The 26,407-nt window shown below is 38.1% G+C and overlaps 1 protein-coding gene across 3 annotated transcripts in view; it reads left to right on the top strand.

The window, feature by feature from the left end:
* CDKAL1 (CDKAL1 threonylcarbamoyladenosine tRNA methylthiotransferase) overlaps nucleotides 1–25,673 on the top strand; it is a 316,095-nt gene extending 290,422 nt beyond the window's left edge. For all 3 annotated transcript variants that reach the window (XM_088130855.1, XM_088130857.1, XM_088130856.1), the window contains one exon: nucleotides 25,291–25,673. In XM_088130855.1, coding sequence (XP_087986981.1) covers nucleotides 25,291–25,482 — 192 coding nt within the window. In that variant the 3' untranslated portion in view covers nucleotides 25,483–25,673. The remainder of the gene's footprint in view (nucleotides 1–25,290) is intronic.
* Nucleotides 25,674–26,407: the final 734 nt, after the last annotated feature.

Below are 26,407 nucleotides of genomic sequence, written 5' to 3' on the forward strand. Positions count from 1 at the left end.
CAGAAGGCCTTGCTCATGATCATTCACTCTCAGTCAATTCCCAGCTGGATTACTCCAATGCATTCTACATGGGGCTGCCCTTGGGGGACCATCCAGAAATTGCAGCTGGCCCAGAATGAAGAGACAAGGGCAGTTTGGGGTGCCTCACAGTTCACCCAAGGCACTCTACTGCTATTTGAGCTGTGTTAGCTTCTGGTTTATTCCTTTTTTAAAAAAATAGTTTTTTATTAAAAGATTTTACATATATAATAAGAAATACATTCAAAGAAAAAATATAGTAAATGTGAAAAAGAAAAGAAAGGAAAAGAAGAGACAAAAAAGGAGATAGGAAAAAAAGCACAGAACAGTAAACATAAATATATATATATACTGTGTGTTTGTGTGTGTGTGTGTGTGTGTGTGTGTGTGTATGGCTTCCGATCTTCCTCTTGACAGTTCTACGTACAATTCTAATCAAACCTCTCTGTCTAAGATTACATCATAATTCCTTTCTTTCTATAACTTATTCTTTTTAATCATCAAAACCATAAGTCACAAAATCTTTCTTTTTTACGCAAAAAGTCCATAAGGGGTTTCAAGTCATTGATGAATATCAATAATGACCTTTCTCTAATCAAAGAAGTCAGTTTGTCCATCTTAGCATGTTCTATCAGTTTCACCAACTATTCCTCCATGGTGATTTCTTTGATTTAATGGACAATTTAGAGTTCGTTGATGTATGGAGATATAAAGATGATGACTCAAAAGAATATACTTATTTTTCTGAAAGACATAGATCTTTTTCAAGAATAGATATGATATGGATCTCTAAGACCTTGGCTACTAATATTCATAAAGTAGCGATATTACCAAAGAACAGTGATTTAAACCAGAGCTTCCACATCCACATCCAGGCCCAGATTCTCTTCTCGCAGCTATGTAGTACTTTTATCTTCTCAATCAGACATGAGTCCCCAGAATAACTGTGTTTTGATAATTTGGGTTTCCTGGGGATTTGTCTAAGTTCTTTAAGCTGCTTTTCTGGAACTTTTCACATTTTAGGTCTCAGAGCAATCTGTTTCATCTTCAAATGGAGAGTTCTCCAGAAACACATGAATTAACTTGGCTAGTTCTTATTCCTCAGCTATTTCTCTCAGTAATAGTGCACAAGCAATGATAATGTAAAAAAAAAAATAAATCCCAGTGTTCTTAAGTATTGTTCAGAGACAGCACTCTGACACACAAATACTGTATATATGCACACACAAACATAATATTTTGACTAGAAGCTATTTAAAGTTAAAATCTGAAGCCCAGAACACCAAAATAAATCCACCCATATAATTTAGCCTTTGTTTGTCAGTGTTATCTCAGCCTGAACACTTTAGTTTTTGGCACATTAACTTCCAAGGTAGATCAGTTAATAAATCCTTGCCTTGCATTAAGCCTGGGTGGCTGTTGGTTAATGTAAGTTAACAACTTTATTAACTGCAAGCAGGGCCTTAGCAAAGTCACTTGTTGCTCACATTACCACATTTAAGAAACAATCCTTTGTTAAAATACTGATCGCAACATACTAAAATGTTTCAACATCATTGCATTGTATAGAATGGAAGTTCACTATTTTTAGATCATTATTTTGAACAATTGGTTTCCATTTGAAACACATGCAGCAAAGATTCTAATTTAGTGCTAGATGACCCAATAATGCTGGTTACTCCCAGATTATTTTGGTACAGGTAGCTGGATTCTGCAATTATCCTGTGTTAATTCAGAGGAGCATTCTTGTTGGCAAATACATAAAATTATGGACTGAGTTTGCCTTAATTTAGTAGGCTGTGATTTTATGATGTGTTCCATAACAAGCTGCAGGTGGCATATAGGTTCTTCTGGACCTGGCTGCTGAAAACACAACTGTACCAATGCACCAGGATTTCCATTGGCTTCATTTCTCTGTAATTCATTATACTGGTTTTGTTTGGAAAGCCCTAAGAGGCTGTGATACTCAGAAGTGACCACCCTGTCATGAGGGCCATTAAAAGCAGCCTTGGAGGTATTAAGAGCAGCCTAATGCAGCTATATCTCTGTGCTGAATAGCATACAGAGCAACTAATTCTTGATGGTTGTTCTATAACAATAAAATCTCTTTGTTAGAGCTCCACTAAAACAAGAGCACTTTCTTGAGACATGTGGTGGCCAGTGGTTAAGCTCACAGAAAATTATAAATCCAGTTGAAGGGCGAGAATGTCCAACCATCTGGACATTAACTCATAATGTCAAGCTTGCCCAGATGTGTGCAGTAATTGAGGAAACTGAGATAGACATTTTTACATAACCAGGACAGACCAGTTCTGGAGAAAAAGGCTAACAGAAGAAACAGGGCAGACAAAGAAGGGAGAGAAAGAAAGGGACAAAACAGATGGAGTCAGGAAAACAAATTAAGCCAAAGTTGCTGGGGCCGTGCAATGTATTAAGCTCTGGTTTACTCTACCCAAGGCCCGTTGCATAAACCACTTCTGGCTGGATTCACACACCATGCTGCCATAAATCATCAATTATAAGCCACTTCACTAGGTTTACACAATTTATGAAACCAACATCAAACATGATGCATAGGGCTTATTGTAGTGTGAGTTTAGTCAGTAAATCTGTTTCAGGAAAGAGTTGTTGTCTAGCCTGCTAAAAGACAAAAAGACTAGTTAGATTAATTCCTGGTAAAGCTATAGGTAGTCCCCAGTTTAAGAACAAGTGTCGTTCCCAAATTTGTATGTAAGCTGGAACAGTATTATTGTATAATACTGTATAAGTAATAGTGTGTAATGAACTCAAACCATTGTGTATTTAACTCGAACTATTGTGTATATAACTTGAATTTTGCTACAGTAGGCTCTGTTTTTAACTATGGGTCATCCGTAACCCAGGCGTTCTTAACCAGGGGACTACCTGTATTTGCAAAATGGTCCTAACAACATTTAAGTGTCTCTTCCTTTAATGTTGTCACCTGTTGGGACCTTGGAAGCGTGCCTTCCCCATAATGGGCCCTGCCCTATGGAACCCCCTTCCCCCCGAAATCAGGCAGGCCCCTACTCTCCTCACCTTCTGGAAGGCCTTGGAGAACTGGCTGTTTACCCAGAGGTTGGGGTAGGGTGAGGCTGGAGCCCAGAAAAATTCGGATGTTGATGTATAAAGGAGTGTTTGCTTTGGACTCCCTGGAAGTTTGTATTAGTAATTTTTATTGTTCTTTGACGAAGTATTATTGTTTTGTGAGCCACCCAGGGTTATGATGTATAAGATGGGTGGCCATCTAAGTATTTTAAATAAATAAATGTCTATAAGTTCATTAGCAAATTCCCGTATAGTCATCACAGTAACCCAATGCTAATCACTCCTAATACTAGGAGTGCTAATCGCGCCAGGTTATATGCTGTATGAACTGAGAGACTGTAAGACACCAACTAGTAATTCCTTAAAAGAATCTCCATTTTCATTGTTCGAATTGACCCGGTGCAGCCATTGTGAGAAACATGTGCTGCCAGTAAACTCATAGCTAGGGGACCAGCAGATAATAAATATATTGCACATTAAAAATGAAAGAGAGGCAGAAATAATTATTAAAAACAACAGGAAAGAAATGACTTTCATGAGAGTCCCTGAGCAGAGTCTATTGTTCAAGTGTAAGGCCAGTGTCCCTTAGCTTTTGATGACTGTTCCTTTTCTATTTTAATTAATAAGAATATAGAATCCCAAAGAAGCTTTTTAGGATGCTTGGGCTGGGGAAATTGTTCTTCAGACAAGGAATTCTTATTTTGTGCAGGAGAAACCAACAGGGGCCAACTTTGGAAATACAAGTGCCTCCTTCAAGCTACTGGGTGTGGCCTTTTGCCAAATGGATCCATTTCCTACCATGTAGATTTCAATACGTGTATATTCTAGAAATAGCTCTGGATTGCCAGGCTGAAACTGGTAGATATGCACTGTGAGTGGTTGCACATTAATGGCTTTCCATGTAGAGTAGCCTTACTTCATTTTGATTTTGTGCAATTGCTTGGCTGGTGCTAGATTGCGTGAATGGGCTCTAGCCAATTTGGAGACTGCACCAACTTCTTGTTGCTGCAGAATGTTAGAATGTGTCTTGTAGTTGCTACTTCGAGTGTTTCCAAATGTAAAAGAATGTCGGTCATGGCTATTTAAAATGATTATATTTTTTTCATCGTTAATTTCATCGGCAAATTGACTCTTTAACTATACCTTGAAGACTAAATTTATTTTTCATACCAACAGAGTATAGTATGAAAACCATCTTGAATTTTAGCTCAAAGCTAAATTGAAGCTAACCACCTTCGATATCTAACCAAGCTTCTAGAGTAAAGCATATTTATGAAGAACGGGGTGGTATAATTCCTAGGTGCTTGGCTACTATTGCTATTAATGTTATTGTACCAGTGGCAGAGAGAAAAGGAAGAGTAAATTGGTACAGTAGTGAAAGAGATGGATCCAAAGATTCTTTTGCTCCAGTGATGGAAGAATTCTTTTCTCAGTAAAAAGTTTACTGGCATAAAAGGAAAAAAAAGTTCTGAATCCAGTTCAGTATTGTGTATCCTAATCATGAAAGGGCTGGTTTTGGTGATGCATTGTCACAATAATATTTTGAATAATTAATTAATGATTACATGAAAACTCCAGGGATCTAGATGCTTTCAATAGATGTCTTATATAATCATGTGAGCACATGATATGGCTGTGACAGCTGGTGGTTTGTTACTTGTTTTAAATGTGACACATCTTTCAAATGTACTTTGCCTAGATAATATCTCTGTTTAGTTTTTAAAAATGTGTTCCATAGGTATTCAGTTAAAAGGAACTGCTGTAATATCCCATCAAAGAACATACTAAAAAGCTATCTTGAAAGACAGTAGCTGAATCATCAGAGAAAAATGCTGTCAGTCTGAGATGATTTCATGAGAAATCTCTAATTGTGTATAAAAATAGTAAGTGTAGCTTAAAGTTTTTATATGTGCATCTTGAGTCATAATCCTAGATTCCTTAGTATGCCTGAAATATTTTTACACTTGAAATAGCTACATCTCTGGAATTAATTTTTTTCTCGGTTTGCTTCGCATTTCAACATAACTCACTCCAGATGCATTTTACCCTTTGGATGAACTAATTCTGCCTGGTTGTTCATCTACCATTAACATTATTTTCCATAGCTTAATCCCTAGATTCTCCATTAGATTTGGTGTTTGTTGCCGTTAGAACAACAATGACAATAAAAGACAAATCAAGCTCCAATTACACAATGTTATTTTTGATGTGTGGATGTTGATAGTATTATACCTCAAGAGAGCAAAATTACAAAAATCACTATAGCAAAGAAACCTTTGTTGGCTCATGAGGAAAAACAATAAATCCACAGTTCGGTAACATTTTTATTAGGCCCAACCAAAAATGACACAGAACAATATGCAGGCTTCAGGGTTCTCAGAAACCCAAGGTGGGGAAGAAATACAGCCATAGGATTTGCCAATTCCATGTTATCTTAAATAAGTCATTCCCAATGCATTCTACTCCTCATACAACTTTTGTACTGTATAACCATTGCCCCTGTTCTATCCTAGTCATCATTGTACAGACTAACATAAACAGCCACAACATTTCCATTTAGCTGAATTCAAGAAAACTACGTGGAAAGAGTTGTTCTGTAATAATTTTTGAACTCTGATGTGAGGACAGCCAATATAATTTATAAACCATGATCTGTGGCTTACCAAAGCGTTTCCCAGCTTGGTGCCTTCCAGCTTTGTTGGGGCTATAACTTCCAGAAATTGCAATCAGAAAGGCTATTAAACAATAAAATCATAAATAAGTAGGACATATCCTTTGGGTCAACTTCAACTCTTACTGACTTCATGGAACATCTGTGCAGTTTTCTGGGCAAAAATAGGAAAGTGGTTTGCCAGTGCTTCCAGGATTTTGGTGTTTTTGTTTTGTTTTGTTTTACTTTCAGACTAGTCTACTGCCCTGGGATTTTCTGGTGGTCTCCCATCCAAGTACTAATTAGGTCTAACCCTGCTTACTTTTTCAAATATCAGTTAGGTAAGGATCTAATTAAAAAACAGTAAAAAGTCATAATTAGTCTAGCTGAGGAGTAGAGATTGACACTCTGACATATACCTTCTCCTCTGGTGTGATGCAAAAAAGAGTTTTCATTTTTGTTTTAAATTATTCACAATTTAGTGTGTTGCCTGAATTCAAAACTATGATAGTTATATGAACTATGGTTTGTTGAAACCAACAATCCAGTTATAAATAGTTAAACTGTAACCTCCTTGTACCAATTCACATCAATCTTTTGAGAAGTAACTGGATTTTAAATAGAGTATGTGGGTGTATCTTTTTCATTACTGAGATAAAACTCAGAAATTATTTTAGATATTCTGAATTTTACAAGCAATGATGATGGTTTGACCCTTAAAAGTTTGTTTGATATTTCCTCCTGTGCACCAAACATATATTACCTAAAACAATTTTAAATTTGGGCATTTTTGACAGAAGTAAAAACTACATAAGAAAACAGTGTTCAAAGTTGACTAATATCTGACAAATCTGTGAACAATTATAAAAAGCTTATTAGGGCATTTCTTTTTCTTCTCATAATTTTTCAGATCCAAGAATTTTGATTTAGTTCCCAGTAGGAGTCCTTCAGAAATATTTTATAGAGCCATTTCAGAAATATTTTATATTCAGATTTTTAATAGAAATATTTATATTATATATAAAATTTTATATTTTATTTTCTCAATTGTATACAGTCTATTCCATGCCACTGAAGCTTTCATGCTATGTATGCCTAAGATTCTGTACTGCCACTGTAAAAGGAAAAGATTTATATAATCTGAAAAGAAACCAGAGTATAAACAGCTGCTTTATCTAAATCAGACCATCTAGCTTGATATTATTTCTAGTACTTTGAGTGGCAGCAAAGTTTCAGAATGGGCACTTTTCCCAGCCATGTATGGGGATGTCAGAGATTTAATCTTGGCCATTATATGAGCAGAGTTCCTGCTCTATCACTATGCTTACACATCCTTCCGTAATTTGCTAAATGAATTTTTTTTTATTGTGTGGCTACTATGGCAGTTTTTTATTGTATGTATTTGGCAACATATTCAAGCGTTACTGGAGTAGGATGAAATGAAGGCCCCTTTTAGTGAGTTCAACTCCTGCTGACTTTGTGGACAAGTTCATACAGTTTCCTTGACAATACAAAAGTGATTTGCCATTGCCTCCTTCTGGGGTGATTTTCAACTTCCCAGTCTAGTGTACAGCCCTGAGATTTTCTGGTGGTTCCCAAGGTTAGATGTATAGCCTTGCACTACTACCTCATTTAACTTACTGAGCTTCCACCATCATTCTGTTGGGTGCAGCATTTGTAATCCTGCCTCTGCCAAGATGGACAGAAGCAGGTCTGATACAAGTTGTAAATCAGTGCCTGATCTCTGGGAGATTTGCAGACACTGCTTCAAGACATCCAGACTCTCCTCCTCCTTTGAATCTGAGTTGGACAGTATTACTATTTGTATTAATTCTGAAAATATGAGGGTCCCCCTCCACTGATATCTCCCTTTTACATGTAGAGGGTCCATTTTGGCTACATAAGCAGTGACACTTGGATAACTGCAAGACATCACTATTTAGCGTATAGCATAACAAGAAGTTGTCTTCCGACTGTTCACACAGAGGAAAAATTATTTTGCACATAGCCATTGACGTTTCTTACTGTTTCTTATCTTGTTTTTGCAAGCAGATTTTAAGTCTTAGAAACCCCTGTTCGAAATGATCTCAGTGAGATGTGACTTGCATCATCTGTATCTCAGTTGAGCAGCAGTTAAGCTAGGAATTGATCTTCCAGAGGATTCAGTTCCTGTTAATCTTGAGCTAGAAATAGCAGCTGAAGAAGTAAATGCATCAGAGAAGCAGGTAATTTTCCTCCAAAGATCTCTTCTAGGAACAACATATTGCCCATTCCTTCAGGGCCATAATGTACAAGAAGCATTAAAAAATTGTACTTATCTTCTTGGAAGATTCTTTCTTACCAGAAGAGTTTAACATGCATGTCTGCACATAAACAATGAGACTGAGAGGTTGGTAAGCTTGTAAGCATAGATTAATAGCTCCGAATTCCCTTGGAGTCAGAATCATACTTCTGTTTCCTTCGAGATCCCTTTAGTATTTAAAACTACTGTTGTGGTGCCTGTGTCTGAGAAAGTAACAGCCAAAAACAACATCTGAAAACATTAACTTAGTCAAGGTCAAAAAGTTTTGTACTCCTTTCTCCTCTGGGTCTGTCTCATATGGTTGTCATTTTCAACTGTCCCTCCTATGTTTTCTTTCTTTGAACTCACGATAAGGTGGTTTTGGCATTACCAGTTTCTGTGAAACTGCACAGGGTTTCACAAAAGCAATTACAAAATACAAGAGAGAACTGGCTGTCAGAATTCCTACTAAGCTTGTAAATGCAATAAGAAACTCAGCTCCTAGGAATTATATTGCCTACAGTGGCTGAGATTGTATGTATGTGATACAAATAGATTGTTTCCAGAGTAAACATTTTAAAGGATTTAATGTAACTAACCTGCAGAGAGAAAGGAACTCTTTTTTCCTCCCAGTCCTAGTGATGCATGAGTATTAAAAAAGCATTCTTGCAAATATAATGATGGCATGCCTATGGCTGCTGGCTGGCTGTTACATATTGATAAGCGCAGATTGCTGGCAGCTCTTCCTCTTCAGCAGCTCAGGTTGGAGGAACAGGGAAAAAGATGCTTTTCACATCTGAATGGATGTTTGAATGTTCAGTCAGAAATTATAACTTGCCATGGTATGAAAAAAGACAGGTGTTTTTGGAATATGGCTGTTTAAATATTTGTTTGTCTGTTTGTGTCTGACATTTATATCCTGTGTTTCCTCCAAGAGCTCAGGGCAGCCCCAATAGGAATCTCCCCTGATTCCACTTCCACAACAGCAACATTGTCAGGTAGGTTGGGCTGAGAGAGTGACTGGCCCAGAGGCACCCAGTGAGTTTCCATGGCTAAGGATAGTCTTGAACCTGGGCCTTCCCAGTCCTAATCAAACACCTTAACCACTATTCTTTGCACAAATCCCAAATTCATATCTAGATTTTAGAGTGAACATCCCAAAGCCAGTACAAAGATTTGTGTGCATTTGTTATTGAAATACAGGTGGTCCTTGTTTAATTACCACTTCTTCAGTGATGGTTTGAACTTGCAATGGTGTAGAACAAGTGGTAGTTATGACCAGTCCTGCTGTTCAAGTTCCGGCTGTTACAGCGCCCCTGTGGTCACGTGATTATGATCTGGGTACTCAACAACCAGCCCACATTTCTGACCATCACAGTGTCCTGTGGTCATGTGATCACAATTTGCGACTTTCCCTGCCAGCTTCCCAGAAGCAAAGTCAGTGGGGAAGCCTACAGGAAGTCAGAAGTCACGATCACATGAGGTCCTTGCTTAACAACCCCCATGGTCCTCACTTAATGATAGTAAGTGGGGGATGCCAGAACTGCTGTCACTAAGCAGCCCAGTCATGTGATGTCATGCTTTACAACCACATCACTTAGTGATGGAAATTCTGGCCCCAATTACTGTTGTTAAGTGAGGACTACCTGTACAAGGGAAAAGCAATCTAATTGTTAGAGAAATACGTAGTACCCTCTCTTGCCTATACTGAACTTCCTAGAAGTCAATTTAATTCTATAATCTTACTTGATGCAAAATTTTTAAAAATTGTGCTCATAAATACAATTTTAATTGATTTCTTTCATAGGCTTGCTGCTCTTCTGACTTTAGATTATAAATTATATGAGTCAGATACCTCAGTGCTAGTGAATATGAACTAAACTGTTCCTATATCAATGTTTTTAGTATAGTAAATAATGATTCACTGTATTTTGAGTGTATGTTTTATTAAATATATTTTTATGTGTATATCATAATGTTAGAATAAATAAAATGGATTACATGTAGGTGGGATATGGCCACTGTGCAATAAAATAACAGAGAATTTCTGGCAAGCAATCCACTGAGTTATTTCTGGAAAATGGTTATAAACATGGGGTAGAATCTCAACTCTGTAATTTGTTTTAAAACAGTTCTTCTATTAAACTAGAATCTGAAGTTGTCCATGCCCTTCTTGTCAGCTTCTCATAGATATTTGTTGGCTGCTATGTGAACAGAATACTGGACTGATGGGGCTGTTATTATGTTTTTAACATTTATAAAGCACCCAACATTTTTGAAGTGCTCTCTGCAAAATATCAAAATAGAAGACACTTGCTCCCGACAAGCTCTGAATGTAATCAACATGATACAAAAAGGAAAAGAGATAGAGTGGAAACAGGAAGCAAGCATTGGAGCAATGACGTTCGCGCCTTCTTTCGCAAAAACTGATGCACAGTTCCTCTTCTCGCCATTACAGTGATACCTCAGTTTAATGGACCACTGGGGGGAAAGGGTGTCTGTTAAATCTGTACATTGACACAAATGTTGTAAAAATGCCAGTTTCAAAATTACAGAAATGGTGTAAATTGATGGAAATTAGGTAAATTATGCCAACTGTCTGGACAAACAACAGATTTGTCTGTTGTTTTGAGGGTGAATTCTGAATACAAATTTAGTCTGTTTATCCAAAGTCCCTTAACGGGGGTGGGGGAGGGCATTAGATTGCGGTTTCGTTCTGGGCTGTTCAAGAGGTAGAAGCTGCAGCTTCCAACTGACTTACGGGTTCCTTGGCTGACAGAATTCTCAGCTCTGCTCGATTGTATCTAAGCAGACACTACCTTTTATAATCCCCTCTATGCCATGCAATATTTCATGCAATCCTGTGTGATACATTTGTTTGTTTTTATGCTGCTCATCCACTTGAAGGAACCCAGAGCAATATACAGAAGAACAATGGAAACAATTGATGATAAAATCAAAAGTTCTAAAAGGCAATAAAATATTAAAACCCAGCTCATTTTTAAGGCAGTCAGAAAGATGGGTTGATCCTGGCCAATTATTGTTGGGTTAACAGTATACAGTCAGGCCCAGAAATATTGGGACATCGACACAATTCTAACATCTTTGGCTCTATACACCACCACAATGGATTTGGAATGAAACAAACACAATGTGCTGTAACTGCAGACTGTCAGCTTTAATTTGAGGGTATGTACACCCAACTCAGGTGAACGGTGTAGGAATTACAACAGTTTGCATATGTGCCTCCCACTTGTTAAGGGACCAAAAGTAATGGGACAGAATAATAATCATACATCAAACTTTCCCTTTTTAATACTTGGTTGCAAATCCATTGCAGTCAATCACAGCCTGAAGCTTGGAACGCATAGACATCACCAGACGCTGGGTTTCATCCCTGGTGATGCTCTGCCAGGCCTCTACTGCAACTGTCTTCAGTTCCTGCTTGTTCTTGGGGCATTTTCCCTTCAGTTTTGTCTTCAGCAAGTGAAATGCATGCTCAATGGGATTCAGGTCAGGTGATTGACTTGGCCATTGCATAACATTCCACTTCTGTCCCTTCAAAAACTCTTTGGTTGCTTTTGCAGTATGCTTTGGGTCATTGTCCATCTGTACTGTGAAGCGCCGTCCAATGAGTTCTGCAGCATTTGGCTGAATGTGAGCAGATAATATTGCCCGAAACACTGCAGAATTCATCCTGCTGCTTTGGTCAGCAGTCACATCATCAATAAATACAAGAGAACCAGTTCCATTGGCAGCCATACATGCCCACGCCATGACACTACCACCACCATGCTTCACTGATGAGGTGGTATGCTTAGGATCATGAGCAGTTCCTTTCCTTCTCCATACTCTTCTCTTCCCATCACTCTGGTACAAGTTGATCTTGGCCTCATCTGTCCATAGGATGTTGTTCCAGAACTGTGAAGGCTTTTTTAGATGTCGTTTGGCAAACTCTAATCTGGCCTTCCAGTTTTTGAGGCTCACCAATGGTTTACATCTTGTGGTGAACCCTCTGTATTCACTCTGGTGAAGTCTTCTTTTGATTGTTGACTTTGACATACATACACCTACCTCCTGGAGAATGTTCTTGATCTGGCCAACTATTGTGAAGGGTGTTTTCTTCACCAGGGAAAGGATTCTTCGGTCATCCACCACAGTTGTTTTCCGTTGTCTCCTGCATCTTTTGGTGTTGCTGAGCTCACCAGTGTGTTCCTTCTTTTTGAGAATGTTCCAAACAGTTGTTTTGGCCACGCCTATTGTTCTTGCTATCTCTCTGATGGGTTTGTTTTGTTTCTTCAGCCTAATGATGGCTTGCTTCACTTATAGTGACAGCTCTTTGGATCTCATCTTGAGAGTTGACAGCAACAGATTCCAAATGCAAATAGCACACTTGAAATGAACTCTGGGCCTTTTATCTGCACATTGTAATTGGGGTACTGAGGGAATATCACACACCTGGCCATGGAACAGCTGAGAAGCCAATTGTCCCATTACTTTTGGTCCCTTAACAAGTGGGAGGCACATATGCAAACTGTTGTAATTCCTACACCGTTCACCTGAGTTGGATGTACATACCCTCAAATTAAAGCTGACAGTCTGCAGTTAACGCACATTGTGTTTGTTTCATTCCAAATCCATTGTGGTGGTGTATAGAGCCAAAGATGTTAGAATTGTGTCAATGTCCCAATATTTCTGGACCTGACTGTATATTTAGCTATCACTGAAAAATGAAATGAATCAGTCTCTTATCAAATAATATTTTCCTTGAGCTGTTTTATGGAGACTCTGTGCACAATCAGACACAATCACACAGAGATTTCAGAAAAATGAATTAGGTCATTAGCAGCGCAGGTTCTTAATGTCATGATCCTAAACTGAGGTATTGTACTGCAGAGCTCTCATAGGAAGAAATGTACATAGATGGATAAGGTAAACCTAAATAAATAGTTCTTTACAAGGCTGTGCAGAGATCCAGATTTGAAGGGCAAAATGTGATTTGGAGCATGCGTGAGCATGAACAAACGAAGGGCCTGTTGGGAAGATCTTAAGCAAAGCCCCTCTTTTCCTGAGATTGTATGTCAGCTGCTCAGGACAGCCACATAAGCCCAAGAAAAGATAAGGTGCTGTATGCACAATCTTGCACACTCTGAACCATATTTTGCCTTTTGAATCCAGATCATGGCACAGCAGTACCAAATACAGAAGACTGTGACTTTTTAAGACTCTAAAAACACACACAGTAGAAAAATATATGATAGAATATGTATTATTTTGGTAACAAATCACATCACCCAACAATGAAAGAGCACTGAAGATCCTCTAATTTGCTCAGATAGTTTCAATCACAATGATATGCAAAGGCCATGGCTTTTTGTTACATATACTAGTAGTGTTTCTGTAGGATTGTTCCAGTACTGATTAGGTCAGATAAACCTTCCTTCCCCATCAAAATAATTCCCAGAACTTGGTATTTCAAGTAAAAGTTTCTGTTAATGACTTTTAAACTTGACTGAGCATGAAATTAAAAAAGATTCTCAAGTTACTCCCTCAGGTGCTTAGATGCACACCAGCTGGCACCAAAAGCATCTCAGCCTCCTGCAAATATTAGAAGGCTATGGAGCTATGACAGTTTGATATAAAGAAGTATGCTGCACTTAAGAAGAATCAGTGTGGCCTATTGCTGGAGGCTGCTGGCCTCATACTTGTGTGATCAATGTCTTAATGCCATCAGAACCAATGTCCTTGGCATCTGAAGTACGATAATGATGCTACAGACTACAACTATTCTTAATTATCAAACATCCCTAAGAAGCCTTGGTGGCAGAGGAAGAATTTTCCTATTTGGAAAAAAAAAATATATAGATGAAGCAGATTCTGTGAATTAGAGAAATCCAAGAGGGGTCAAGCGAGGAGTCATAAAAAAGCAGGCAAACAGAGGAAGATAAGAACATGAGCAAAAACCTTTGAACTAACCACGGAGAGATCGATGATAACTTTGGTGAAAGTAATCTCAGTAGAGTGCTAATAGCAGAAACCAGATTGGAGAGGTGCCAAAACTACAGCTGCAAAAGTGAAAGTTTGGGGTGCCAGAATGAGCAGCTTGAAAGAAATTGAATAGTATTGAAAAAAGATAAGAGGTCAAAGATGTGTATTTATTTGTTGTTATGGAATGGGACACACTGCAAGTTTACATTCACTAGAAATGAGCTAATGTAGAGATAGAAAAATGGTAAGGAAGATGGTAAAACAATAGGTTCAGGGGGTGGATGTGAAGCCATTTGATGAGTAGCTAATTGTCAGGTTGTAAAAAAAGGTTGAGGATGATGTAGGTTAAAGGAAAATTGGAAAAAGAGAGGAGCAGTAGGAGAAGAAGATGGAACCATTGAGTTCATCTTGACTACAAGAGGCAAAATCATGAGGAAAGAGCCAAGGAAGGAAAGAGAGAAAGAGAGGCAACCCTTAGATGATTCTAGAATAATGAAGCTAGAGCTATCTAGAATTGGTATGGATGAAAGAAATAAGTATTGTTTGAGTGATGAGATGAGGAAGAAACAATTACTTTTCAGAGGATGAAATTAGCTATCTCTTTTGTTATCTTTTATTGCTAGATGAGACATTCCATGGAAAAGGGAAAGAGATGTTGCCTGTAAATGACAAGGAACCGATTATTATATAATATCGTAGTATGCATCCCTCTATAAGGTACTTATGACAGCTGCGCAGTGCTTTGAATTCTGTTAGGAAAAGATTCTTTGGAACATGTGGGATGGCAAAAGCAGCACCTGACTACAATTCATTAAAGCAGCCACATCTGTTTCAGGATTGTATGGTTGCTGCAAGGAGGCTTATTAAGCTGTGCTTTTCATTTAATTGTACTCTTTTCATTTGCAAGTGCATAGGTTTTTGCCAAATCAGAGTATCACTCCTTGTGTTTTCCACACTTTGTGATACATGTTGCTTATGTTTGTTGATAAGAACTCATGAAAAACTGGGCTGTGACCAACACATGCAAATCTCTATAATTTAACGGAGGTGGATCAGAAGCAAAACAGTGAAAATGAATGAAAGTTTAGGATTAATGGCACGCAGCACATCAGAATTATTCAGAAAATAATCTGAAATGCATCTGATCATATAGTACATTGGGGTTTTTAATAATTTATAATATACTATATTAGTATAGCCTTATGTTTCAGCTATGTTGTTGCCAAAACAAGTTGAAAGACCCCTGCCATTGATGTGTGAGAACCTTGCCTTGTGGCTGGGGAGTTTCCTTGACTTTGGGAATTTCCCCTCCATCCTCAAAAATAATCCATTTCCCATATTTGATTAACAAACCCTCTCCCTTTTTTTCCTCTTTAGCATATTTCTTTTTCTATGAGTTTGTTCTTTCTAACCAAAGTGATCGTTAAATTTATGAGGCATTCCTGTTCTCTTTTCAGTTGTTGTTTTTTTTCTTAGCAAAAATGTATGCTCCATGCTGCATTGTTTTAAAAAAAAAAGGATTAATTATTAAAATATCATCATTATGGGGCATTTTTTAAAGAATTCATGTAAGACTGTCATGTCCCATTAAATCTAAAACTTCCATTTAGAATAAGCCTTAAAATGCCTTTAGTTTTAAGCATTAGTTATAATTTTAAAAGAATTCAGGATGCAATTTTGAAAGCATATTTTGAGTGATTTTGGAAATGTATGCAAAATGTTGCATCAAATCAATATAGACTTCAGTTTTTATAGTTTTAATATAAGTATATGCTTTTACACTGAGCAGAGGAAGCTTAAGGTAATACATGCCAAAAACACTAGCTGGAGCATTGTTACAAAGACAATTCAGCACATAATAATAAGTGAAACAAGTTTATTCTCAAGATTTTATTCACATTTTTTTTCTGATAAAATTGCTCTCATTCACTTGGGTTTGGACTCCACATGAGCAGAGTCCAATGAGCTAATAGGGATGACATGTTATGAGGTCATCGGGGCCTGTGGATTCTGAAGAAGGGGATAAGGTTCTCTGCAGCATGAGTTTGGCTATCTGTGGGTGGATCCATGGCACTCCTGGCTCCTTTGGGCAGCAAGGAAAGATGCAACTAATTGGATTCAAAAGTTGGTAAATGCTGTTTTGGGAGGGGATCATGATGGCTACGTTGAAGGAGGGAATGGTATGTCCACTTATGAAGAAGCTTCTCTAGTTCCAGTCACATGGTATTCTTCCTTTTTTAATCAGGATCTCCACCAAGATCAGTTGGGTGTCTCCTATGAGGGTTGGGAGTCAGTATTACTGTTTTACAGTAGCTCCACTCCTTCCTGATTGGGCATTTTTACTTGATAGTGCAGAAGGAGAGGTTGAGCTGGTGGCCATTCCTGTATGGGGTGCTGCAGGATTCAGCTGTCTCCCCTCTGATCTTTAACATCTGTATGAAACTACTGGAAAAGGTTATTGTTAGGTTTGGGATGAAGTATCATCAAATGCTGATGATACCCAATTGTTCAGTGGCACCCTAGGCATAGTTGGAGATGCAGTGGAAGTCCTGACCTGGTGCCTGGAGGCTATGGGGAAGAGGATGGGAAAAAATCAGAATAAAACTTAAAACCAGCAAGGTGGAAAAGTTGTTTATACAAAAACTATGTGGGACTTTATTAGTTCTGAGGTTGATACTAGCACTTCCTCTGAAGTATCTGGTCCATAATTTGGAGTTTTTTTCTGGACTCAAGGCTATTGCTAGAGCAGCAGATGGAGACCATGATCAAGGGAGCCTTTGCTTAGCGTCAGCTGGCATGCCAGTTGTAGCCTTTCTTGGAATGGGAAACCTTGACAATGAGTCTACTTTACATTGCACTTTACATGGGGCTGCCTTTAAAGACTATCTTGGAATTATAATTGGTACAGAATGTTGTGGCCTGAAGTTAGTGGTGAGGGTTACTACAACAATGTGATCAGAGTTTTGAGATGCTCCACTGATTTTTAATAGGCTTCTGAATTTCTGAATATAATTCGGTGTGTGATTTTTACCTATAAAGACCTACTCCTCTTGGCTCTCAGTATCTCCAGGACTATCATCTTCAAGTGGAGTCTGCCCCCTATTTTGCCCACCCTCAACACATGAGTGGGTGTTTCCAGTTTTCCCTCTCCAAGACCCAGCAGCAGAACTTCTCCATTGTAACCGTATTCTTTGGAACAGTTACCCTCTAATCCAAATAGCCCCAAACTGACATCTGGGAAAATATTAAAAATTGTTCTGTTTCACAAGGACTTTGAGTTATAGTTGATTTGTCATCCACTAGGGGTGGGGGGAAGGGGGTTAGTTGGCTGTTATTGTTGATTTGAGTTTTATTTATGAGCCATTTTATTTTTTATTTATATTTTATCTTGATAACTTTATGGATTACTTTTGGTGATTTTATTGGATTTGTTTCTTTGTTTTTATGTGCATTATTATGTGTTTATTTATGTATTTATTAAATGTATATAGCCATCCATCTCACTACTGTGACTCTGGGCAGCTTACAAGGTTAAAAATCCTGAAAACAGTACAAAAATCAACCAAAAAATAGCTGCAAAAATCATTAAAAACATTAAAAACAATAAAACTATTAAAACATAAAACATAATCAGCAGGAGAGCATCATTCATTTTCCTAAAAGTACAACCACTTAGTAGGTGCTCCACCAACAAACATTTCTCTACTATCTGGAAATACCTGTAATTTTTACTATTATTCCTTGGAGATGCTTGATTCTGGATTCTTGGATTGAGTAGGGGGTTGAATTTGATGCCCTAATTGGCCATTCCCATCTCTGTGATTCAATTATTCATATTTCCGTACTTTTTCTAACCAAACACTTATAGATTTTTTTTATTATTTCCAATATTTTGCAAAGAAAATGTTCTCTGCATTACTTGGGTTATACTTTCATTAATATAAACAAGAATTAACAGTGTTAGATTAAAATATGCATTACATTCCAATATTTTCATATTTGTGCTAGGTATTACATAACAATATCTACAACGTATGTCCTACAGTCTTACAACAGTCCATGACAGTTTCAGCTACAGTTTTTGTTGGTTTACTTATTCATAGGGCAGTGATATACGCTCTCAAAGATTTTATATACATTGTAGTAATTTGGTCTGATTTCACTACTTGGTGAAAATATGTGCCCAGTTGTCTAAAGATGTCCCTATGTGTGCATGCATATACAGATAGTGCTCACTTACCAGTGGTAATTGGGACCAGGAACTCTGTTGCTAAGCAATGCAGTCATAAGGCGTGACATCACATGGTCATGCTGACTTAGGACAGCAGTTTCAGCAGTCCCAGTTGCCATCATTAGGCAAATTCCATGCGGTTGCAACATCCCATGGTCACGTGATCGTGATTTGCGACCTCCTGCTGGCTTCCCCACTGATTTTGCTTGTCAGAAGCCAGCAGTGAAGGTTGCAAATGGCGATCACATGATCACTGGACACTGTGAGGTTGTAATTGCAAGTTGGTCACTGAGCGTCCAAATCGCAATCATGTGATCGCAGGGACACTGCTACCGTCGTAAGTACCCCTCGTTCAGTACCATCGTAACTTTGAACGGTCGCTGAATCAGTGTACGTTAAGCGAGGACTACCTGCACTAGGTCAAGGTAGTTTGCCCATTTCATACAGACCACTCATACAGGAGTATTATAGCATCTTCCTTCCAAGAAAGCCAAAGAATAGTCATTAAAACATAACAGTGTGAAGGTTCTTCATTTATTCATCAGTATAATCTCATGCAAATAATGAAAATTCTTTGTGCTTATATGGAAAGTGAGAAGATATAGAACTTACCTGATTTTGGCATCTGCTGTCTTATTTACATTTTTTCGTGATATTAAGAAGTGGGGTACAAATCCATAAAGCAACATTTGGGGGCAGTGCTCTCTCCTAGTAGAATGGAAGCTATCTTGTAAGGTTAAACCATTTGGAAAAAAATAATTTTAGCTAATACTTAAATAGTACATTCATGCTCCCTCCTTAACTGTTGCCATTATCAGTCTCTCTGAACATTATACTGTTTGTTACGTATCAGAGTATTAAGTAGAATTTTAATTGCATCTCTTTCAGAGATCCATAACATGTATAAACATGTGATTGAGCTATGCATAATAAATAAGCCACTACTTTAAGTTTTATTATACATAGATAGTATAGGATGGCTTCCACTAGTGCAGAAAGAATTCAGGATAGCAGCCATGTTTCTCTGATCACTGTCACTTCCTTGAGTTGTGCTTTCCTTGAGCCTATATATATATTATGAAGGACTATCCCAACGTAGTTAAATAATGAAACGTATTTAGTTCTAACAATATTTATTTGTTACAGAAGTTCAATTTTTTGCAAAGACCGTCATCTTTGTTTTTTGGTAATTTATGTTTGAATGTTTCTCTGAACAAAAGGCAAAGATTTGTAAGCTCAGTTAGAGTCTTGAAAATATCATGTCACCTGCATATAAAAGCACAGCTGGAGGGTCTATCTGCCAGTCTAGGAGATGAAAGTCTCCCTTGGTGAGACAGAGGAATTGCTGTTCAGTCTTGTTTAACTCCTTTCTCAATACTTACAGACCCAAGGAGTTATCCATAATGGTTTTATCAAACCTACATAATATGCTTTCATAGAGTTTTTTAGCTTAATATCAACTCTGGTCAACTCTTTAGACCAACTCTGGTCTAAAATACAAGACTAACTTCAGTATATTTGAATATTCCTTTTCCTTCCACAGCCTATATTGAATTCTCGATTATCAGTTCCAGAAGTTAATACAAACCTGAGCACTTGTTCTTATTTTATATTTTGCCAGATATATAGAAGCCTGGTGGAGGGCGGGGGGTCCTCAGACATAAAGTATTGTTGTTCTTTAATAATGTTTTGGAAAATACCTGATAGTGTTTTTTTCAGATCAAAATATTGGTAAATCAGTGATGTTTTGACATAACAATAAAATTCATAGTCAAAAGGGATGAGTGGATTTATTATCATATTAAATGAAAGACTAATACTGCAATCCTGTACATGTCTATTCAAATAAGGTACATGTATATTAAAAATAAGTACTACTGAATTTTTCATGTTTACGTGTATATATCACTGCAGCCTAACTGGAACCCTTGATCTTGTGAAATTATGAAATTTTACAGTTTAGGGACCCAAATGCATTCAGTATAATCTAGAGAATACTGTAAATTGATAAAAGAATTTTTTTTTTAAATAGACATCCAAGGAAATAACTGATGCCACAAGTAAATACTGTTATGTGTAAGCTTTTCTTCCAAATTTAATCAGTCTACCAAATAAAGTCTGTTATGAAATAGCTTTTGTTGCAAATTAGTAAAATGTTTAATAATTGATACTCTGTAGTTTCCAGTTATTTCTTCATATAAAGGTTAATTAGCTTTGACTCCAGGAATGGAATACTTGTAACCAGTTATTAATTTTTCAAGATTCATTAGGCAATTTATTTTAATTACTCTCTCCGTCATGACACAGAAATAACCATCTATTTATGTAATATTTTATGATGAACTCTAATACGTTCTTCTGACTGGTAGATGTCGATATGATCCTGATTATTTCCTTGGACTATATACTGTGTTAGGTTCCTTCCCCCCACCCCCACCCCCCCGCAAAATTACTCTTTTGAGTAATTTTCCATAGGTTCTCTGAGTTCCTGGCACTGTAGTTAATCTTTGCATCATCAGTCATGGTCACCCTAGAGGTTTAAAAAGGAAGTCTCTGCTGATTTCATTCTCCTACCTTCTTGACTATAATTGCTATTTTTTCTTATTAAATCTGATGCCGAGCATAGTTTTAAAGATGCTGGTGGTTTGAATGGTGCTCTCAAGAGCTTGATACAGGAAGATACAAGAGATTGATACAAACAGATGTCAGGGCTGCATCCAACAAGTCTGATGCCATCTCAGAGGAGAACACATAATTAAGACTTGATGATTGCTGCCAGTGTCAGCTTAAGGGTATATGGCATCCCTAGACCACATTGAATGATGGCACCATCACCCACCAATGCAAAGATTTGCATTTTTAGAATGGTTTGGAAGGAGGGATGGTGCTGGCACCCCATAAGCTTTGGCACCCTAGACCAGTACCTACTTGGCCTTAGCCTAAAGTTGGCCATGGTTGCTGCTCATTCATTTTGAGGAAGATCAGGATTGTGGGGAGTGGGCACTTGAGCCGGATTTCTAGTGGATCCTCTGCAAATGCTGTAACAGCTCAGTTCATGTTCTAATACAATGGACTTCTGTTTCTGAACTCTAACCATGTGGGTTGAATCTATGTATGGGTGGTGACAAAACTACTATTCTTTATTCAAACTATCACCATTTAGGAAAGAATAAGAGCAACAAAATTGTGGATGCTAAAAATCCAGAATCAAATTCCAGCTAGTTAATGAATCCTAAGTCCGAAGCTCACAATTAAAGGACTCATAGCTTACGACTGACTGACTAAGATGTTACAATATCCACCCCACAATGTTTTGTTCTGAATGATAGCAGTTCCTCAGATTCTTACACAAAAATTTTTTGGTGGAGGAGGAGGAGGAGGACTGACAAATCACTTCCTTGTTGTGAATATGTCCATGTAGTCCTTAGCTTCACTCAAGGGGGACCCTCCCTGTATGGAGGTCCTTGTTTTCTGCTGTTCTTGTTTCTTTTGAACAAATTAAATCCTTCAATTGCTGTACTCCAGTTACAGGAGTTGCAGGTTTCTGTTATACATATTAAATCATATTTGCCTTCCTATACTAAGAATTCGAATTCATCTTGTTTATTTCCTATATTCAAACATTGTATAGATAGCAGAGGTGCGGAGTCCTTGGGGTTCTCTGAGCTTGGTCGTTTCCTTGCAAATGTTTCATTACCCGGCCAGGTAACATCTTCAGTGCTAGAATGGAATGGGGTTTGCTCTCTGTTTATATACAGTGGCATGCCCTGCCAGTGTTGGTGGGGGTGGGGGTTTTGTTTTGTTTTATTTTTTCCCTCTGGTAGTTCCTTGCTTAGGGTATTGATTACTGCTTGATTGTATGTCTAGTGATAATCTTGGTGTTAAACTCATCTTATCTGGGTGGTGATTGCTGGTGAGGAGATGTTCTGGTCTTTTGTTTCCTTTTTATTGACTCTTTTGAATAGTGGGTAGATGTTGTTTATCTCTATGTGCCTGTTGATGGCTGCCTTGTCTGAATGCCAAGCTTCCAGGAATTCCCTTGCATTTTTGGATTTAGTTTGGTCTAAAATACTGACAGTTTCCTACTTGAAACTATAGTTAAGTCTGTCCATGTGTTGTGAGATTAAGGAGTTTTCATTGTGTCTTCTGATAGCTAGTTGGTGTTCATGGATGTGCTCTGCTAGCCTTCTGCCTGTCTGTTCTACATAGTGGTTGTTACAGTCCTTACATTGTATGTTGTAGATGACTCCTGTTTTTTCTTCTTGAGCTACTGTGTCTTTTGGTTTACTTAAGATGTTTTGGAGGGCTTTAGTTGGCATAGCAGAGGCCATGAACTTATGTTCTTCCTCATTTTTTTCCTGATTTAATAGGCCCCATTACAGCAACATTTTCACTTCCTTCTACATCCCAAAAACCTTTGTCTGAGGTTCTTTCTTCAGGGTCCTTGTCTCCAACCTCCAAGGAATTCAGTTTAAATCCTTCCTAATCAAGCTTGCTATTCTTCAGCCAAGCACATTTTTAGCAGTCCTTCCTTGTGAGTTTAGTCATTCTGCTTGTTGTTGTTTTTCTTCATGCAGGCACACTTATGGATAATCTTTTAGTTTTCTATTTTTATTAATACTGTTCTGAGCTAGATAGAAATGGATATAGAGATTGCTTACTATGTTAGATTAGTTGTTATCAGATTATTAAGAAAAGGGCCTGGGCGTAACAGCCATTCAACTGGAAGGACGAGGGGCCATTACAATCAGGCGCCCAAGGCTCCTCTATGATTTTACTTCAGTTCTTTTTATTATTATTGAATGTATACCGATTTTTCTCTTCTGATGTTTCTCTTAAACATTTTTCTCTTTAAACATTTCTCTTAAATAAACATTTAAGGCATCTAACAACAGTGAAAAACCAAAACAAAATCAGTACAGAATCTGTGTCGTTAGAATAACTAACAGTTTAAAAGCTTGACAAAAGAGATGGCTTCTGCTATTTTCCTAAATACTGAGGGAGGGAGGGAGGGAGGGAGGGAGAGGCCGTTGCACCTCGCTGGAGGAGGTATGCCAAAGCGTGGGAGCCATGCGAGAGAAGGCCCCCTCCTGCCAGTCAGAGAGCCAAGCCTTCAGAAGGCTTTTCCTGCTGATCTCAGTAAAGGGCAGGCTCATAGATGGAGACGCAGCTCCTCAGTTATTTAGGTCTTTAATAGTCAATGCCAGGAGCTTAAATTGTGCCCTGTAATAAATGGTAGGCATAGCAGATCTTTCAGTTCAGCATTTTGTGATCCATATACCTTGTGCCAATTAGCAGCCTGTCTACCACATTTTGCCCCAGTTGTAATTTCCAGACACTTGGTAAGGGTATCCCCACATAAAGGGTGATTGTGCCCATCTGCCTGTCCTCCAGATTGCATCGCCATCCATAGCCTGTCCAGCAAGGCATGCACCAGTCAACTGGTGCCAGAGTCTAAGTGAGGCACTACACTTCTGTTAATGCTACACACCTGCTATGTACCTGCCGTGGTTGGTGGTAGATGGCAGCAGAAAAGCATAAGCTGTGAGCTGCAGTTGCTGATGGTCCTGTAGAGCTGGTGCCAATGCTGCTGCTATCAAAGAAAAATACCTCTGCATTGTCCGCCTTGTTTTGACTGCCTCTTTCTACCCTGTTTGAACTAGATCTGTTATTGCTCTGTAATTGTCCCTGCTTAATGATATCTCTGTACATGACTTATTTTCAAGAGGAAATAGTTTGGTAGAAACCTGGTGTGATGCAACTGCACATGTAGCACCTTAACAATTCCTCCTGCTGGAAATCACAGATAAGACCTGTTCTTCTGTCTTCTGTGGTTGAACCCGGAGGAGAAGCTTATCAGGCAGACTTTCATTCAGGAAAATTAAGCGGGGAAACAAAATAACCTCTAAAGTAGATGAAAGGACGAATGCAGGGAATGAAGAATCCTGAAAAAAGAGGGGGGAAATCAAAATGGAACAGTTGCCGTCTCTGGGCTGTAGGCTGTTCAAGAAATATGGAGAATATCTGCACAGGCAGAGGCTAGTACTGAATTGTACATCCAGCAGAACTCACATAAAATAGCTTAGCTGGGATATGGAAAGCTAAACCATGTAGTAGCGAAGGCTGACAAGGGGACGGATTAAATAAATAGAATCCATCCAAGAAGGGATTGGGAAACATCATAGGGCATAGATGGGCAGACAGACAACTAAATGTTTAGGCATCGTAGGAAGTTCAGATGGACCTGCAGACAAAAGGAAATATAAATCAGACTGAGATTGTACAAAACTCAGATCTCACTGAGAGCCATTTATAGTCTGGTCAATGGTCTTTAACATTGACTTGGTCTTGTAATGACCAAGGAAGGGACTGAAGTTTAATTAGGAAGGGTTTGCTGTTAAAATGTTATCAAAGCTCGGGTCCATAAGAGATGAAGCAATGTTGCATTTTAAGCACCTCATCCACATCACTTTCTTTCTGAAAATATGCACAAGTATCCAATAGCATACTTTTAAAATTCAGATACCAGGAAATTGCAACCAGCCTCAGCTTCCCAATGTATGTGCTCTGTATTCAAACATAGTGAATAAATACACAAACGATCTTCACATTGTTGTGCTCAGTCCAATCAATAAATGAATGTGTCAGTGAAGCTGCCTCCTGAGAGAGAGGGAGAAGGAACTGTAAAGAGAATATTGGGACGCTGCTGAGCTGCCATACTGCGGGACAGAGATAATGATCAGGCTTCGTCGTGCTGTACTGGGCGAGTGACAGCAGTGCTGCTGATTCACTTTAACACTGACTTGGTCTTGTAATGACGCTAAAAACAAATGAATTGGCATGATTTAAAACAGTGGGATTGTAGTCTTTAAGTTGTTGATAGGTCTATTGTTTTAGCAATTAATGCCTCTGAAAGATTAACTAAGTTCTTCCACTTACAGTAAGCTGAAAGAAGGATTAGCTTTTTCAGGCTTAATGTAAAATGTCCTTTGTACTTGATATATGCCAAACATTCTCTGCAGTTATTCTCAATTTAATTTCTGCATTTCTCCACAGGAGTTCAGACATGCACTGGAGAATGACTCAGAATCAAAAGCCCATCCATCTGTTGAGAGGCAAAACGTACCATTGAGCCACAGGATGGTGATGCAGTTGCCTTGGCAACACGAGGGAAAACTGCTGAAGATGCTGTCACTAAGTGTGGCTCTTCTAGCCGTTCTTATTGCCTTTTACTATGGAGACATTTAAATAGAAAACTGTGCTGAATGGTTACTCCATCAAGAGATAACAGCTTGCCTGTTGAGAACTTCAGAATCTAATGTTTGATAATCAGAATCTGTATAAAGCTTTCCTGCATTGGTAGAAATTCTTTGGCTTTTTTTTTTAAATCAAGATTTCAACATCTCAATTTTTCATTAAAAACTGTTTCATTTTCATAAGCAGATGAAGGTTTTTAGAAAATTACTACAACGTATTACAGCTAGTTCCTTTTTATGGTATTCACCTGAAGCCTTATTAAAAACAATCCTTAAAGCACCTTGAGTCACTCTTTGTTCAGTAATGAAAATATTCAGCTCAAAATTGTCAGGCCACTAAACTAAGTTGAATCCTTATAATCATAGGAACAGCCATGCTCCAAAACAACAGCAAGATTGTTGTCTGATGGGTATCTAAATACATGGAGACACAAAGTAGATGAGTCAATATTTAAAGGCATTAATGTTTTGCTTCTCCCACTGAGCATTCTTCATTTTCCACAATCAATACATTGTCTATTCATATATGCTTCCTAAAGCAAAAATCTCATTTACTCCAGATTATACAAATTCCCAGACAATAGGACATTCTGGGTTTGTTGCAGTAGGAGGCTTCCTTACCATAAGAGAATTCCTCTTCCTCCTAGAGCCACGGAGGAGCAATGTTGTCATTTTCTTTTATGGTCCAACACATTTGAAAGACTTCAAAAACATGATTTCAAAGAATCCACCATTGTGTAATGCAGCTCAGCATATCGACAAACATCCCATGACCTCTCCCCAGTTTTGTGAACCTCCCCAGATATTCTAAAGTTGTAACCTACTGCCAATTAAGTGGAAGGCCCAGTTTCTGCAAGGAAGGCCAACATTCAGAGTTCTGTATTGAGCAGACTTTATGGTCTTGGGAGTTTTACAGG

Source organism: Python bivittatus, unplaced genomic scaffold (assembly GCF_059951505.1).
Source record: "Python bivittatus isolate LINGU-HERP-01145 unplaced genomic scaffold, Pbiv_v1 ctg000840_np1212, whole genome shotgun sequence".
In the NCBI taxonomy this organism is placed as follows: Eukaryota; Metazoa; Chordata; class Lepidosauria; order Squamata; family Pythonidae; genus Python; species Python bivittatus.